Source organism: Pholis gunnellus, assembly GCF_910591455.1.
Source record: "Pholis gunnellus genome assembly, chromosome: 24".
Lineage (NCBI taxonomy): Eukaryota > Metazoa > Chordata > Actinopteri > Perciformes > Pholidae > Pholis > Pholis gunnellus.
The window spans coordinates 5,268,360-5,285,130 of record NC_136551.1 but is presented as its reverse complement, the minus strand read 5'-3'; the positions used below and the strand labels follow the sequence as shown (position 1 = coordinate 5,285,130).

At 45.1% G+C, this 16,771-nt stretch overlaps 3 protein-coding genes across 4 annotated transcripts in view; 1 reads left to right on the top strand and 2 right to left on the bottom strand.

Moving 5' to 3' along the window:
• The window catches only part of LOC306715295 (peripheral plasma membrane protein CASK-like), a 25,448-nt gene extending 17,253 nt beyond the window's left edge, over positions 1–8,195 (bottom strand). Inside the window, exons 1-2 of the mRNA XM_079185612.1 lie at positions 7,555–8,195; positions 1,667–1,809 (exon numbers count right to left, since the gene is read on the bottom strand). Of these exons, the coding sequence (XP_079041738.1) occupies positions 1,667–1,809; positions 7,555–7,619 (208 nt within the window). The 5' untranslated portion in view covers positions 7,620–8,195. The remainder of the gene's footprint in view (positions 1–1,666; positions 1,810–7,554) is intronic.
• Positions 8,196–11,244: 3,049 nt separating this feature from the next.
• On the top strand, positions 11,245–13,533 carry cenpl (centromere protein L). The gene is made up of 5 exons (XM_079185917.1): positions 11,245–11,287; positions 11,856–12,033; positions 12,154–12,408; positions 12,518–13,096; positions 13,179–13,533. Exons 1-5 carry the CDS (start codon positions 11,268–11,270, stop codon positions 13,251–13,253), a joined length of 1,107 nt encoding a protein of 368 aa, XP_079042043.1. The 5' UTR covers positions 11,245–11,267; the 3' UTR covers positions 13,254–13,533.
• Positions 13,534–13,742: 209 nt separating this feature from the next.
• Positions 13,743–16,351, bottom strand: LOC306715178 (FUN14 domain-containing protein 1). 2 transcript variants are annotated; one of them, XM_079185456.1, is made up of 5 exons: positions 16,322–16,351; positions 15,852–16,017; positions 15,662–15,737; positions 15,288–15,422; positions 13,743–14,923 (listed from the first exon to the last, which is right to left on the bottom strand). In XM_079185456.1, exons 1-5 carry the CDS (start codon positions 16,344–16,346, stop codon positions 14,846–14,848), a joined length of 480 nt encoding a protein of 159 aa, XP_079041582.1. In that variant the 5' UTR covers positions 16,347–16,351; the 3' UTR covers positions 13,743–14,845. The 2 variants fall into 2 exon arrangements, with proteins under 2 accessions (XP_079041582.1, XP_079041583.1); XM_079185457.1 differs by having other exon boundaries at positions 15,294–15,422.
• Between the last annotated feature and the right edge of the window lie 420 nt (positions 16,352–16,771).

Here is a 16,771-nt window from a genome sequence, read left to right as displayed (position 1 = left end):
AAAATGACCAACAACTGGAGAGACAAGTGGTAAAACATTTAACGGCGAGTGCTGAGGAATGTAGTGTTGTTGAGCTCCTTACTCCATAAAAGCCTAATTTACACACTCCACTCCCCATCTGCAAGTCTATTGTGTGTGTGTTCGTTGCGTCGTGACAGACCAGTATCATTATGCAACCCAGAGAAATGACGCCGTGTCCCCACTACAGAGCTCCCATTCTACTGTTCCTCTCCCTTCATTATTTTCCCCCCCCTTTACACTCGTCTTCCGCCCGTCTCATTGAGTATCTATTCTTGAGCGTGACAATGCTGCCCAGTGTGTCCGCACGGCAGCGGAGGGAAGCACTGCAACAGAGCGAGGGAGCCAGAGAGGCCTGGAAGCGTCTGAATGAAAGCAACACCAGTCAACTGGGCCCGTTCCAAATCCACTCTCACATGGAAGGTCTGGGCTAGACGAGGATGTGGGATGCGGTGTTTAATCATTTCACTCCGTTTGGTACGTGATGGTTTTGCCTCTGATGTCTGTGGGACAAAACCCGGCTTACAAGTCAAAAATGCTCCGTCATGCACTGGTGTTAGTGTGTCTGTACAAAAACACATCTAACTAATATTACTGCAAACTGCACTAATGTATTGTTCAAACCCCATAGAGCTCTAATGTTTATTAATCTTTATTAAACTCTACAAATCCAAACACTCCCTCGTTTGTTTTTGTTCAATACTCCCAAACTCTTAATTACACCATTCATCATGTGTTTGTCCACTTCCCTCACATGCTCACACACACACACACACACAGTAATATTAATACATAAATATGAATGTTTGTTAGCTTGTAGCAGTTCTGCCTCTTTTTTCCTTTCCACTCACATTTATGCTGACACAGACTCTTTCTTAATAAGCTACGGTATGAGGTCCCAGGAAACCACTCTGCAGGTCTGGCTGCACTCCAGTTCTCTACCTTGCCACATTGAGTGTCCACTTCCTCATTTCTTCTCTTAAATGTCAGAAATGAGGGCGTCAAAAAGGTTTCAGTTTGTCCTTCTGGATTCCTTGAGATGCACATAGATATTCATTCAATATTTAGGTCAGTCAAGACAAACAATACTTAATACAAAAAGCCCAAACATATTTAGGACTTTGCTTTTAGGAGACACTAGTGTACATCTACGGTTTCTCCTCCCATGGGTCACTTCCTTGTCTTGCTGTTATTGGCTACCAGGCTGATCTCTGACTGAGGCATCACAGATGGCACATAGCGAACGCCAACATGAGCCCCAACACACACACACACACACACACACACACACACGATTTTTGTCTCCATCCATCCCTTTTTTAAACACAGACCTCAGCATGACGGAGCACAAAACCACATGGTGAGACGTGGCGCTCTTCAATATCTCACGCATACTCGCCACCACAACTCCGCCACACAAGCAGCCAATGGAAAGCAGTCGCAGCATATTATTCATCAGCAGCGTGTGTGTGTGACATTATGCCTCATACATTTGCGTGTGAGAACGCCATTACACACACTCTCTGTTTGCTACCGCATCCCAACAGTATTGCACAACACAGGTTGGTTAGACTTTTCAAAGATGTAAGCACGTCTCTGTGGTTGACAGCATTGCTAACAGCTATCCTCTCTTGTTAATTGCAGCCACGGGTGGCGTCGGGCCTGCCGCGTTTCTCACCTTCCGTGCTGAGGCCGGGGCTGGAGGTGAAGCTGGCCACATCCACGATCTTTACGGCAAACTGCTGGCCCGTGTCCCTGTTGATGCAGCGCCTCACCACGCTGAAGGGACCCCTGAAAACACAGACGTGCCCAGTTAGTGACAGACACCTACAAAAACACACAGAAACCTCCGCGCATATGTGATTTCTTAGTTCTGTTAGCACTTAGGAGAAACACATACATACAAAACGCACACACACCAGCCTCTGGATTTACAGCGGGTGGTTAGCTAGGCATCGTAGCCAGTGGGAATTATAGAGCAGTGGTGTGCAGCACAGCTGTAAAAGCTAAAATAAAAGCTTTATTATAGAGACCTGAGCGAGGGAGACCTACCCAACTCAGGTTATTTCTGGACCAATGGGGCGGCAGATATTATACGGTTACGTTTCTTGTTATAAATGCAATGAGGCTTACATATACTCCTCACATAAACACAGAAGTCCTGTCCATGCAGAAACCATCAGACCTTATATTTCATTTTTGTCACAGGTGCATACGATCATTCTATCTCACAATGCCCAAGCACCAGTAACGGCCACTGAAAGCCGAGACATGTGCGCATTTTGTGTCTCCTGGCCCACTGAGAGCCAGCCACACACACACACACACACACACACACACACACACACACACACACACACACACACACACACACACACACACACACACACACACACACACACACACACACACACACACACACACACACACACACACACACACAGCTGTCTCTACATCTCTCAGAGGCGGAACCAAATGCTACTGGAGACACACAAAACACACATTTTGCTAAGGCAAAGTGGTGGCCATTAAAAGTTGGTTGAACTGAATGAGCAAATGAACTTGTGTGCCGACGTCCGTGTCAAACAAACAGTAAAAGCTATTCGCTTTGAGTGTCTGTGCATGTTGGGAGATCGGGGGCTGCAGCTGATTCGCTCTCACATTTGTCTTTCACATCTGCTGGAATGATTAACCCACACAAACAAAACGCAGGCAGCATGTGCCCACTCTGGGCCCCGGCAGCCGTAAAACACAACACTCTTCCCTCCAGAGTTCACAGGAATCCTGCAAATTATCTGACAACCCCACTGACCTTTCCCCCCCCACCGGGTGGATGTGCCGTAGCAGCTGTGTTTCCTATTAAAAAAAGGACATTGGATGTGTGGGAAGCTTCCTGGGTGCATGTTGGGACTTCTGACGGCCCCATTCCAACCCTACAATAGTCTCGGATCTGTTTAAATAGTGCTGGACCGGGTCAAGAAACTCAAGTGTTGGTAATGTTGAAGTAGAAACGTTCGGTGCTCTTCAAGGATGGAGCTAGCAAAGAAAAAAAATGTCCACCGTATGAAATAGGAAAGTTTAAAATCCTTTATTACATCATGGTCACTGAGCTGCACCGTCTCAGATCTGTGTTTGACGGGAGAATATTTGGGGGAGTTAAGTTAGACCGATCTAATGTGTGTCAATAAAACTCATTACCGCCATTAAGCAATGAGGTGGGGTTGGGTGAACCTGCCAGATTTTATGCATCAACCCCATTTGTAATCTTGGCTGTCAATTCACGGGAGCTGCACGGAGAATCAATTCCCCGAATGGGGGCTGGTTCTACGACGTTAAAAAGGGGGGAGAGAGAGAGTGAGGAAGCAGAGAAGGCCGCATGCCGTACTGACATCACTGCAGCTGTGCTGAGTGGGCTCATACAAAACGCCCACACATGGCTCACATCCGACAGCGCCAGTCATCAAACATTAGCCCAAAGTGGCAATCTTTACAGAGTGCTCCGAGGCTCATTTCAAGTCTCCGCTCCATGTAAATCAAAAGACTGGATATTAGGTGCATTTTCAACATCCGTGCTGGCCATGAGCCAAATTTCCTCTCAGGTCTTTCTCTCTCTCTCTCTCTCTCTCTCTCCCCTAAACAGGGAGAGGACACATCTGTAGCTGCAGACTCAACATCACCGGTCCTGCTCTCCTGAGAGCGACCATCTTTGCTTAAAGCAGCACTTTGCTCTTTAGCTGAGGCCAGCAGCTAGCGTACTTCACTTGGTTAGTCTGTCCCCAAAACGAAATTGGGCAGCTGTGAGAAACATAATTAAGAGTTTCTCAGGATGCCCGTGGACACACGGAGCTGACGGTCGTCTGGTCATGACTTCGTACAGAGGCCCGTGCTTTAAAAAGGGGGGAACAACATCTAAAGGGACACTCAGATAAGTGCTGTTTGCCCTACTGCCCAAAATGAGCTCAAGTGGCAAGCTGTTAATTTCACAAGTTAAACGAAGTTCAGTGCCGTTCAACAGTAGCACTGTGAATGTCTGAGCAGCAACAATAATCCGGAGTGCTTACTTATGCAAATGAGAGACCCCTTTGAATATTAGTAGGGGGAATTAGTATTCCGGTTGCAAATTGAAATTTAGAGCAGAGACACCCTCAGGAGGTTCTAAAGCTTTGGCATAAAAACCCCTTTCCTCTACAAAAATAAACCAGGAGAGGATCCAGGTTTGTTTGAACCACCATGTGGAGTCCCTGGCCTTGTAGTCTGAAAGAAAGATTCAACTTTACACCATCCGTTCACACCTATCGACCTGCCGTGTAGGAGCACATACTGCACATGGAAGAGCTTTAGTACAAGTAAACAATTAAGTTTATTATACTAAACATATTTCACAGTTCAGAAATGATGCTATATATATATATATATATATATATATATATATATATATGCTGGTTAAACTAGCTTGAAGCTACTAGAACATCTGATAAATGACAACTAAGATGTTGCTTTACATTAGATGAAGATTAATTGTAGGAGATGCTAAAAGTTGGCCTTCTTGCAGCAAAGCATTTTGTGGAAGATTAGATTTGTATGCTCAAGATTGCATCTGTTTTTGGGGGGGGAACTTTTCATTCCACCACCAAAAGCTATCAAGAAAATGTAAGATTGAAAAGTGTCGTCCAAGCAATTTCATTACCCAAATCAGACGAAGCCAGGAGGCTGAGAACTTCATTGGTTTAGAGTGAGTCGCACATCCCGACATCATTGGCTCTAATGAGCACCCGAGGGCTGAAATAAAGAGCACTGTGACTCCATCAGTGCGTCTCAACAACCTAAGTCCTTTTCACACACAATCGTTATAGACAGAAATGGATCCAATTGCTTCGGCGCTTTGCAAACCCTTCAACGAGAGCTGAAATCCCTCCGAAACAGGCCTGTGGTTTAGTGCATTATGCTCCCATCACATCATGATCACATATTTACTATGTCAACGACAAAACAATGAAGACATAATGAGCAGGGGCCTGCGCGGCCCACGCCCGCTCTGTTCCGTACCGCGTCGTCTTTCAACGGAGTTAATCCAGTTAGACGTCGAAATTGACACCTGACCCGTTTGATCTTCCTCCGTTGAAATAAGGCTAGTATGACCACGGGGGAGTGGAATGAACGTTCACATGCATGAGCTGTGGAATCAGTCGGTCCCTGTGTCTCTTTATAGCCGTGCCACACAGACATATGCAGCTCTCGCTGTTGCCATGCAACTATAAGCCCTGATGAATGAGGAGTCCGACTTGCTAAAAGTTCCCAAAAAAAACTGTTTTGACTGTTTTGTTCGTTCGCTCTCGGTTCTGAAACCGTGCTACGCTCGCAGGGCTGCAAAAGCACATCTTTCCGTCAAAAACAATGAGAGGAAAAGCGGGACTAAGGAGGAAAGGAGCCCACTGGACAAGGAGACAAGGATTTATGTTGGTACTAAAGTGTGCATTCACACAGCACCTTAAAAACAATCGTTGATAAAAAGCCAATCAGGAAGACACCATCAGGGAAATGGGATCAAATGAAAGATGTCAACATTACTTGATACAGAAAAGCTTTCTTTAAATGAAACTACTAACCGTCTTTCAGTAGAAATCACCCTAAACATGGCGCTCTGTGCGGTCCCAGTTCAGAGGAGATAAACAGTGACCAGTGCTCTCTATCCCACCCAGCCAGGCTGCTCCTCTCCAACACAAGCCGATCAGGGACAATAATAGACATCTTCTCTGAGCAACAATAGGAGGAGGAGGAGGAGGGCCAGACTGGATAATAGGGTTTATGCACAAGTTTGAAAGGAGCCGAGGTCAAAAGGTTAGCAGGAGGCACGCGAGCGTACAACAGCACCGGGATCATCCAACGATGCGAAACAAATCACCACGACAGCTCTTACATTTTATGTCAGGAGGTAAAGGACCAACTCGTTATAACAAACATAGAAGAAGAATTGTTACGATGGCTTCCTGTAGCTACAAAGCATTCCCATTTCAAATGTGAATTAATTAACTTCCTCGGGTTTCGGCTGCCTACAGTAGTGCTAACAGTACAACATGTGGTTAAAAACAGAGTGGGAGACGACAGAGTGCTGCAGTCAATGCCTGCTGGCATTATTTATATCCTTAGCCTCAGGGCCATTACATTCCCAACTCCACTTGTCTCCATTGATCTGCCTCAGCCTCCCTTCCCCTCCCACCACAAGGCTGAGGAAAAATGATTCCCCCCTCCTCCCCTCCTCCCTTCTTCCTGCAACACATCCCAAGACACCAGGACTCAACACACTTGATCCATCAGCTGCAGTTTCACAAAGGACCTGGCAGGATGAGAGGGATGTTCTGGTCCTTTCTTTGACATCATCGTGGCATGTGTCTGAGCTTAAAACAGACTACTGTTCTCTTCTACTGACCTGTCTGCACTGTGGGACCATAACCCTGGCATGCACAACTGCTCAAACACTCAATAAGTATCGGCAAATACTGCGTTTATCAGTGTTTACGTCTGCAAGGAGCACCAAACAGCAGCCTGGTTGTATCAACCCCTGCATGCCGGATATATAGGTTGATGTTTGCAGGAAATACATTATATAGAAGCTGGCAATCTATTGCACACCTTACATGGTCACCTGACAGCTAAGGTGGATAAAACAAACTATCAAAAGAACACAAATGTATGATCCACGGCTAGGGTCAAGCCAAGTAAACATGTTTTCAGCCATCATTCACAAATTGAAGATGGTTTGCACCATTTTCCGCACTAGCCATCCCCAGTGGCTCCACGCACCGGGTACTGGGACTCTAGAGGTCTTGGTCCATCCATCAATTAGTAACAAAGACAACAGGAAGTCCCAGGATTTAGAACAGGGCCTGCGATTTTTAATATTCATAGCACCGGGAACTTTTGCCTCTGCAGGTTTAGATGTGCTTCTGTTGGTCTCCTGGTTCCTATGAAAACATAACTACCTCACTGGTGCATCGGAAAAAGTTATGCCTCCTCTGACTGACACATTTTAGGAGGATGCATATGCAGGATTGGCTGCTGTCACACCAGGGGGATTAGGAGGACGACAATCCTGCCTGCAGACATTTTAGATGTGGAGCCAGATGATTCTCCCACATGTCCTGTGCCTCAAAGTATGACAGCTAACTGTACGGTAGAGGAACACCAAGACATGTGCTACTCCATCTATTGAACCTGCAGTCAGAGAGACAGTCGTGATGGCAGGCACGGTCTGCAACTCCTAATATATATATATATAATAATATAATATAATATATATATATATATAAAAAAGGGTAACTGTGTGCATGCTATTCAACCAAATATATAAAGTCAAATGGCACTTTGAGGAGCGACCTCACCTCACCCACCCAGCCCAGTGCACGAGAGTCCCCTTGAAAAAAACCTGCAGGGCCAGCACATAAGAACAGTGTACACAACAGAGAAAATGCGGTAAAAAAAAAAATATATAAAGCAGAGACAAGCAAACAATGGACGTGTTTAACGACGGGTACTTACTTGCCAATCACCTCGCACAGCTCGTAGACATCCTCGAACAGCACGTCGTCGTCCGCCATGGTCATTTAGGTAAAACGAGGATGCTCTCCTCAAGATATCACACCCACGCGAATTTTGTATTTTCTTGTTTAGGGCTAAAAAAAAATGTTGGTGACAGGAAAAATCTGTGGCCGCTGAAAGAGTCCCAAGTTAGCCGGCTAGCCACATTAGCTGGCGTCCAAGAGGCTGTCACTCCGCGGCCCCACCTTCTGGTAGGCTGGCTAGCCAGCGAGCTAAGCTAAATAGTGCCCACAGAGCAGACCCCAGGGTGTGGAGATGTCCTCGCTCGTTGCATGCCTCGGGTGTGTACCTCTGCCAGACACAGGACTCCCGCAGTAGCATCCACGGAGGCGTTACGCACCGACCAAGATGCTCCCTGCACCGCAAGCTAACGGAGAACCTCGACAAATGGTTGGCTAGCTGGGTTTAATATGAGCTCGCTGTGCACACACACACACCCTGTATCACAGATGGCTTATCCCACCGACAACGTAATGTGTCCTGGCTGCGATATGCTTCAGCTTCCCGAGCCCAAATGGAAGACCGTCGCGTGCATGTCGACGACTAACTCTGCAGCACACAACGTCTGTGCTTTGCGAATATTAAAATTATATTCCAACACAGCAGCCTGGACCCGTTTAGTCCACCGTTGCTTCGGTTCCTATCGCTGGCTTCAGATGCTGGCTGGCTTTGACTGGCTGTTCCTCCGACTTCCAGAAATGCCAGGCTCCTCCCTCTATCGTCCAGGAAACTGGTCCGGTCAGAGCCGAAATGGTCCGGACCAGACTCGCACTGTAGCGGCGCTCGAGCCAAGATGGCGTACAGCGGGGGTCCGATTTAGGCGCAGTTTCCTAATCCTCCTCCAACGGTTGCATTCACCGTATCCCCGCGCAAGCGTCGACCATCCAAAACCCCCTCCATCACCTTACGTCAGCCTTCTTATGCAGTTCCTTCTTCTGCTGTCTCCTCCGACAGTGTAACGTATTTTCCCACACAGTGACTGTCAGCTGCACGAATAAACAGATGGAATTGTCCACATGGTAGGGAAAAAGAAGATTGCATATTCCCAAGGGACCCCATCTGCAAAAACGAGGGACAGTTTAGAGTCTATATTATTTCACAAAAAGGGGAAAAGTGACACATTTGATTGAGGTATTATGATCTTCAACTCTACCCACTGGAAAGGATATGATATCCAGCAAATCTTAAGCCTTTACTCTTAAGAAATGAGTAACATTTTGGCAAAAGGGACCAGGAGAACCGTGCAAAAGGGAGATTAGTGTGTAATCATGTGAGGATTAAGTCGATTTACTTAGTTTCATGTAATCTTTCTGCAGGTGCGGGGCAGGTGCAGGGACGCAGGTGGAATTACCTCAGGTGTGGGAAGACCGGCCCTGAGATGTGTTGGTGATGCCCCCTGGAGGTGATGAAAGGAATCACACTGCTCCATTTTGGACATCCTCCAATGAAGTACAGTGCATTACAACATAACATGAGAATAAACTGAAATCAATGTACTAAATATCACTTTCTAATGCAACAATTGATCCATTTTACCCTCTTTGTCATGAATATTATGAACTAGAATCTGTTCATATATGTTGAATTGTCTCTATGGAACACTCCACATAATTCAGAAGTTCATAATTACAATTATTATGTAAATATATATTATTCAGTTTTCAAGTAAGACCTTGTCCATTTCCACTACCAACAGACATACTTTGTACATTTTCTCCCACAAAAATAAGACATACGTTGCTGGAGTGGTTGAAGTTTCAATGGTATGATTAAATACAAATCTAAATAATAATTTCATGCGTGTGACAACCATTTGAAATATATGTAGGTATATTTAGTTTGACCAAGCAATGCGAAATGTTCAAACCATAGAAATAGAATCGCCCTAATATATTCAAATTCAAGATTAAAGCAGACTACCAATTTAATAAAAATAATTTGAATACTGAGGAAAAGTCAGCCAAGCCTTTCCCCCGGTGCCTACTGGAGACAAAATAATAAAAAACGGAGGGATATACGTAAACAAGTACCCCACAAGGCAACAGAGGTTCTCTGCAGCAGCAAGGTGAACTCATCCAGACAGGAATACACAAAGACATCTGGTGCCACTAGAGCGCGCTGTACTCCTATGGCACACTCTGCATCCCCTTTTTTATTTTGCTCACACATCATCTGCCAGCCTCCCCCATTGGTTGAAGCCCCCCCCCCACTTGCAGCTACCGATAATCCGATTGGCTGTCGATGTGGTCATCTTACTGTAATGTATGTGCTATTGAACAGCTCTCCATTCAACACACTGGTGCTTGCAAAAAAAGACACAACGACACACAAACAGAGGCTCTGACACATTTAGAGTAAGGGAACATGTAAGATGAGAGATAACACAAATGGAGGAAAGTGAATGCTATAAAGTGAGAGTAAGAAAAGACAACTGGGGAAGCACCTGGGGGGGGGGGGGGGGGGGGGGGGCACAGTTTCCATGGTAACAGGGAGGGGAACGGTTTTGGTGGTTGCATGTGAAACTGGCAGCCAGTGAACACCACACCAACACAAATACATACGTTTATTTGTGTCCCTTAGGAAGATGTGTGCATTAACTTACAGTCATTCCAAGGAGACTTGTTGTCCCCAGGTGGAAGGTGACATCACATACTGTGAGTAACACAAGCACACACACACACACGCACACACACGTGTATCCGCACATTTCATCCAATGTGTATGTCCTCCAACATCCCTGCTGCTCGGAATCAGTCACTTGTCAAACTTCAGTCGACCTTTTTGATTTCCTGTTCTGCCATAGAACATTTCAAGCTGTACAATAATACTGTATGATTTCAGTATGTTACCGTACAGTGCATTCACTCTGTTCTCTGTTCTCTGATATTGAGGTGTTATTTGAAGTAGGTGACAACCCCCAACATCAAAAGAAGACACACATGAAAAGGAAAGGAGCAGCTCATTGCAGAATAATTTGATATGTTCTGCTCAATTTGTGCATAATTACAGCTACAAAAAGTCAAAAAGAAATAAAAAGGCTTGGACTGGCAGTTTCTTCGGTGGGTTTAACGCTTTAACGCTTGGTGTTCTTTCTTAAGTAACAGTTAGACTCATCTGAAACACTAATGGTTTTTATATTCCAACCATTTAAAATGATCTATTTAACCATACATATCTTTATTAGAGCAGTGTTGAACTTTAATTTACTGACTGTCCAAAAGATTGATCAGTGTCACACCAAAAAAGGTGTGATGCAAGGTTAATAAGGTATAAAATGCAACAGAACAAAGAGTATTTTATTTCTTGAATAATGTCGAATTGTGTGATGTCTCTCCGTTATAATAATAGCAATACAATTACGTTGCATAATTTCAGATTCGGTGACAAATCGTTTTATTTTATAATTTGTGTGCTTATTTTTTACTTTCACTTGATTTTTATTCTCGCGCGTTACCTTGTTTATTTGTATACATTACTTAATCAATTTTATATTTCATTTATTGTGAAAAATGTGTTTGTAAAAAAAAAAAAAACACCACTTCCTGTTTGGATCGACGTGATTGGCTGATTGTAACCGCGCTGACTCCTGGGAAAGCGCGATGTTTAAATCAGTTTCCGGTTTCTGTCTGCTTCGGCCGATCAGTACGCCAGACATGGAGCGACATCATAACAGGTAGAACTTCTATCTTATTACGTACTTCATATATTATTTTATACATAAAATATACATACGTAAGTATGTTTTCCTTCGTAAAAACAAATAAAGCATACTTTTGTCAACAATGTATTAGCTTTACGGCCTATATAGCATCGATGCTAACCGCTCTAAGGCCACATTACATTCAATAACCGAGTAGTTTAACTTTGTTTTGGTTTTCACGAAAGGTACAAATCTGTTTCAATGATATAAAAGTCATTTTAGGAATCGTTTGCTTCCACTTTTCAATTCGGAAAGTAAATAAACTAAATGTACCATTGGATGATTGGTTCTCCTGTTACTTTCACAATGGTCGTCAGCCAAAATACTAGTACTACTGACTTCATTAAGTCTTCAGCCCATGTAGGATAAACAGGTGGCTGTAAAAATATGTAGTTTAAGACCATGGTCACTACAGCTTAACACATAAATAAAGGATCATTTCAACACCGTCTCCTCTATAAAGAGCACTGCAATGACTACCTTTATTACTAACTGGAACAATGAACACCAGCTGATGCGATGGTCTGTGTATGATTTCCAGTGTGACGAAAACCCCCCTCAACAATGTTGCAGTGAAGAGGCGGAGCAAAAGTAAGAGCTACCGGCTGTCCTACCGCAGCTGCTTAGGTGCTGCTGCGTCACGTCTCGGCTTAACTCCAGCGCTGACGGCACGGAGGCTCAACACCAGCAGGAGGGCTCCGAAGTCCAACAACATCACTGTGAGTCGGCCCCCGGGTGCCGTTGTTCTCCATGTTTTCATTCCCTCTAACACGCGTGATCAGTAGCAGGCCGGTACCCAGAATGCTCATCGTCTCCATCCTCTCCTTTCCTTGTCAAAGGAGAAGGTGAATCCGGAGCAGCTGGCCTTGCTGATGAAAACCGAGTGGCAGCTGTCGTACGTCACTCCTCTCTATCGGTTCAGACACACCCAGCTGAAGAGCTACTCCAGGCAGCTCTCCGCGTTCGTTGCTGCAGGGAAGCAGCGAGGTCTGGCAGTGGAGGTGTTTGGCCCGCAGATGGCCTTCAGGGTCTCCATCTCTTTGGTGCAGGGGATGACTGAGTCGGACGACGATGCTGAGACTGTCCTCATACAGGTAGGCACAGGATTCCATAGAGGCAGAGATACACCTTTCAGGCTGGTGGTGTCAATGTGTTCCTCCGGTGTTATGGTCTTGACTCTTCCCTCGCTCGCCCCCACCACAGATCCACTCGAAGCCGCTGTTTGCCGGGCAGGACGAGCCACAGAAGACGGTGTGGAGCGGCTGGCTGACCTGCGTCAACGGCAACCCCGAGTACCTGCGCTCACTTCCGGAATACTTCATCTGCCTGCCGCTCTTCGGCAGCAGTGGGGCCGAGGGTCTCACGACATTGGTCAAGTCCTGGTTCCAGCAGTCCTTCGACTGCTGCTTTGGCCCCCTGGAAATCAGCCACACGAGCCTACAGTGGCTGATGGCACTGTGGACCAACTGCCACACGGAGTCCAGCATCCAGCACCTCAAAATGATTTGGACTCTTCCGGCTGTGCCGGCGCTGCAGGTCACCTACACGGTTAACCCCGAGGACGCCTGGGATCTGTGGAGCAGTGTGAGAAAGGAGAGGGAGAAGAGGGGAGGGCAGGAGGAGGAGGAGGAGGAGAACTGTATCGACATTGAGGAGGTGACGAGCTTCATGCAGGGGCTGAAGAGCCACTTCTACAGACACTTCCGGCTGGATCTGTCAGCGGGCAGCCTGAACCAGGTCTCCACAGCTCTGGGCTCAGCCAAGTCCAGCGGCAGGATGAAGGTACCACCCGACGACTGTTCTCATGAGAACATTGTTTTCCACGAGACTCTTACACTAAATCTATTGTTTCTTTTTATTTCAGATCTCCAACAGCAGATACATGATCACCACCCTGACGCTACTGACAGAGTGCGCCCTCCTCAAAATGCCCATCTGAGTGACCGGACACAAGACTTTAATGCCACCACGGAAAGATCTTTTTCTTTTTAAGAGCAAAGCCAAACATCTTCTTTTTCTTAAACTCTTTTCAAAACATGAAATGGAGAGGATTCCAGAATATTCCCTTCAATGAAAGAGTCACATTCTGGCCTTTTTAACTCTTCTTCTTTTAACTTAAATGCAGGAAGTCTTTGTGGCCGACTTTCCCCGTTCTAGTGTTCCCAGTTTACCAGGTCGTCTACTCCGTAGGTGCCACCTCTTGTAAATACTATACTACACTATACATACATACACCTGTCCCGCTGTTTATATATTTGTCATTTATAGTTGTTTAAATAAAAGCAAAAAAGGAGGTTTGACTGCATGATCAAATAATTCAAAACAATGATCCCCTTCCAAGCAGCTGTGTTGAATCTGTGGGTCACCAGCTACATTTTAGGTTATATATTTACATATATATATATATATAAAAAAAAAACACTTTCTAGATGAAAACAATCTTTATTTTAAAAGATACACGCACAACCAAATTCATACAGCTCATAACAAAATAACATCAAATGGAAACAATGAGGGATTATGCGCATACAAAAAAGCTCTTAAAAAAAAAAAAACACTTCTGTATGTAACTGGTATATTGCACTGGTAGAAAAAGGCAAAAAAAAACAAACTCATCAGCAACTCGTGATCAAATTAAGTGGACTCTAATGTGTGGCTGTCCTATCTAGATGATGTGAACACGCACGACTCTGCAGCGTCTCTAAATGCCATGCGATGACAATAGCAAAGGGCGTATTAGTCCCGACCGCTGCTCCATTATGCTCTTCAATGCCGGGACCGGTGTCTGGCTTGCTGTTGTGGTAATTAGGGTGCAGCAGCTGCTCATCCGGTCATTAAAAAGGCATCGTGGAGCTGAGGATTATGGGAATAAAAGGGTCTGTATTTAATATTAAGAGAGAGAGCACATTCACAGATGTAACAGTTAGTTGTGATTTATGCTCATATGTGTTATTATGTATTAATAACTCCTGCTCAGGGTGGACAAATACCCCCCCAGCCAACTAAAAAACTGAATTGCGTTTGCTTCGCTTCAATAGGCACATCAACTTCACAGCTATTAGACTAGGGGATGGTGTTAACTTCCCACTCTGCTGCCTTCCATGTTTGTATAATATGTACCCGTGTGTGTGGGTCTTTACACCTCTGAAAAAGGGGGGTTGGCTAATGGACAAACTCGGCTCAAAAGCGACGAGGACGCTGTGCTCGTTTGTGGCAGCGTGACACATTCAGCAGTCTGGCATCGATCCGTTACGGGTCCCACGGAACGAAGTCACAGTATGATCAAACCCAGACACACTCCAAAAAGGAACTCATTAGCTATGATTGTTTTGAAACAGGGGGGAGTAGAACAATGTTACACCGTTAATACAACAGATCATGCTTTCATTTTGTTGTTAAAAAGGTGAATGGATGCCCACATGGGGGCCCCCCCCCCCCCAGCCCCCGAGAGGCAAACAGCAAGGGAAGGAAAGTGACCGGATGTAGTGGTGTGATTCACAGTAAGTGGAGGCTGCGGCGCGTGCAGCGGCACTAGGAGGCCAGACCCAGAAAGAAGCCGCCGACGAACCCGCTGGACATGACGATGTTCCTCTTTATAAAGTCTGTGGCCTGCGCAGGAGGAGAGTGAGTCCATAAGAGATTAGAAGCATCATACTGTATTAACCAGTTTAATTAATCGACTGCAACACTACATGTTTAAGACCATTTCATGTATCATAAAACATACATACGGGTATTAAAATGTATCGTTAATGTGTCTAGTGGGTGCAGTGTGGTCGACTGTACACTAGAGGGAACTGCTGGTTTGCAGATAAAGAAATAAACCTCCGCCACCAACACCCAGGACGTCCAAAACAAACACTTAGTTCTTAACAATTACATGTTATGGGTGCTTTTTTTCTAATACAACAAAAGTAAACGACAGTCAAGTAAGAGAAAGGGTGAAACAAAGAGCAAGCTTGGTTACAGGTACCTTTACCTCCTCAATGAACGTGTTTATGTCGGGGGCTGCTTTGTTCGCTTTCTTCTTCAGGTGCTTCTTTGCTTTGTTCACATCCTTCTCCACCTTCTTCCAGTCCACCTGCACGTAGCCGCTGTGATTGGCGATCTGTGGGGCGGGGGAACAAAAATGATCATCGACGTGTAAAATGGGAACCTGATTAACACACTTGACGGCATCGCAGCGTCCAGGTGGCCCGCGTTCCTCTCGAGCCCGGCTAACACACAATGTGCTGGTCTTTCTGCTGGAGAGAGGAGACCAGCTGAGCGGCATGCTGTGCAGCTGGCATGGCCAGTCATATTCAAAAAAAAAGATGCACTTTCAAAACATTATTTGGGTCCGCTTGCCTGTAAAAGAAGGAACCCTCCTCCAACAGCGGTCGCAGCGATCTTCCCAACTCTCTGGAAGACGTAACCAGCACACCTGTATGTTGTTGAGAGAAACACATATCAATCAATCAATGATAGATCCTCAAGCCTTATTGAGTGTATTCAGACAGGTGTGTGTCATTTTGGAAGATGAATCCTCGTGCCTTACCATCCAGTCACCCCTCCCATCGCGATCTGGGTGGCCACAGAGTACTTCTCAGCCATCGGGCCGGAGTTGCTCCCAAACACCCGACTCCACCACTGGTGCCTCCGGGCATATTCTGTCAGGTCCACGACCTCGTAGACCTCCTCTTCACTCTCCGGGTCGTCCTGTCCTGCAGCAACAAAACGTATGAAGTCATCGATCACAATTATGTGTGTCGCACTGGCCCTTCAGAAATAAGAGCTCAGCTGTGAGTGCTGCTTGTTCTTTGTATGACTTGGGAAGCTATAATTAGCCAGCTAGCGTCAAATGGCTACCTATTCGATATCCTGCACATTAACTGTTATAGGTTAATGTTTATATATACAGTTACAAGAAGGATACTAATTCCATTATTGCTGGAGGGAAAAAAGTTATAATTTCAACTGTTTATTGGGGTAATGAGGCCTGTATGCACAACAAACAAAATCACCAACCTTCTATGTGATCCACCGTCGCCATTTTGGAAAAACTGGTTATGTCACCAGGATGTTGACAATTCTAAACCACGCCCACACCGTGACGCTCTGCCACGTCATGTGGCAATCGCTCGATTAGGCTCGTACAATTTAACAGCGTTATTGCTTTATATAAAAAAAATGCAACTTTCAAACAACCAAGTGTCAATGCATATTACTGAATAGGAGATGATATTTTATCAAGTGGAAATTATTACATTTCTCAGGAAAAGTAAGATTTCACTTTATTGCACATGGGTGACACACATGTTCATATAATGAATTATTTTAAAATATGTTGCCAGAATAATCATGGTATTAAAGATGAGTGGTTTGCATGAGGGAAAACGAATATTTAAGATTAAAGAATGTTAAAATTCTTATTTTTTAGAATTGTATTTTATTATTTTTTATTTAAAATAATATATT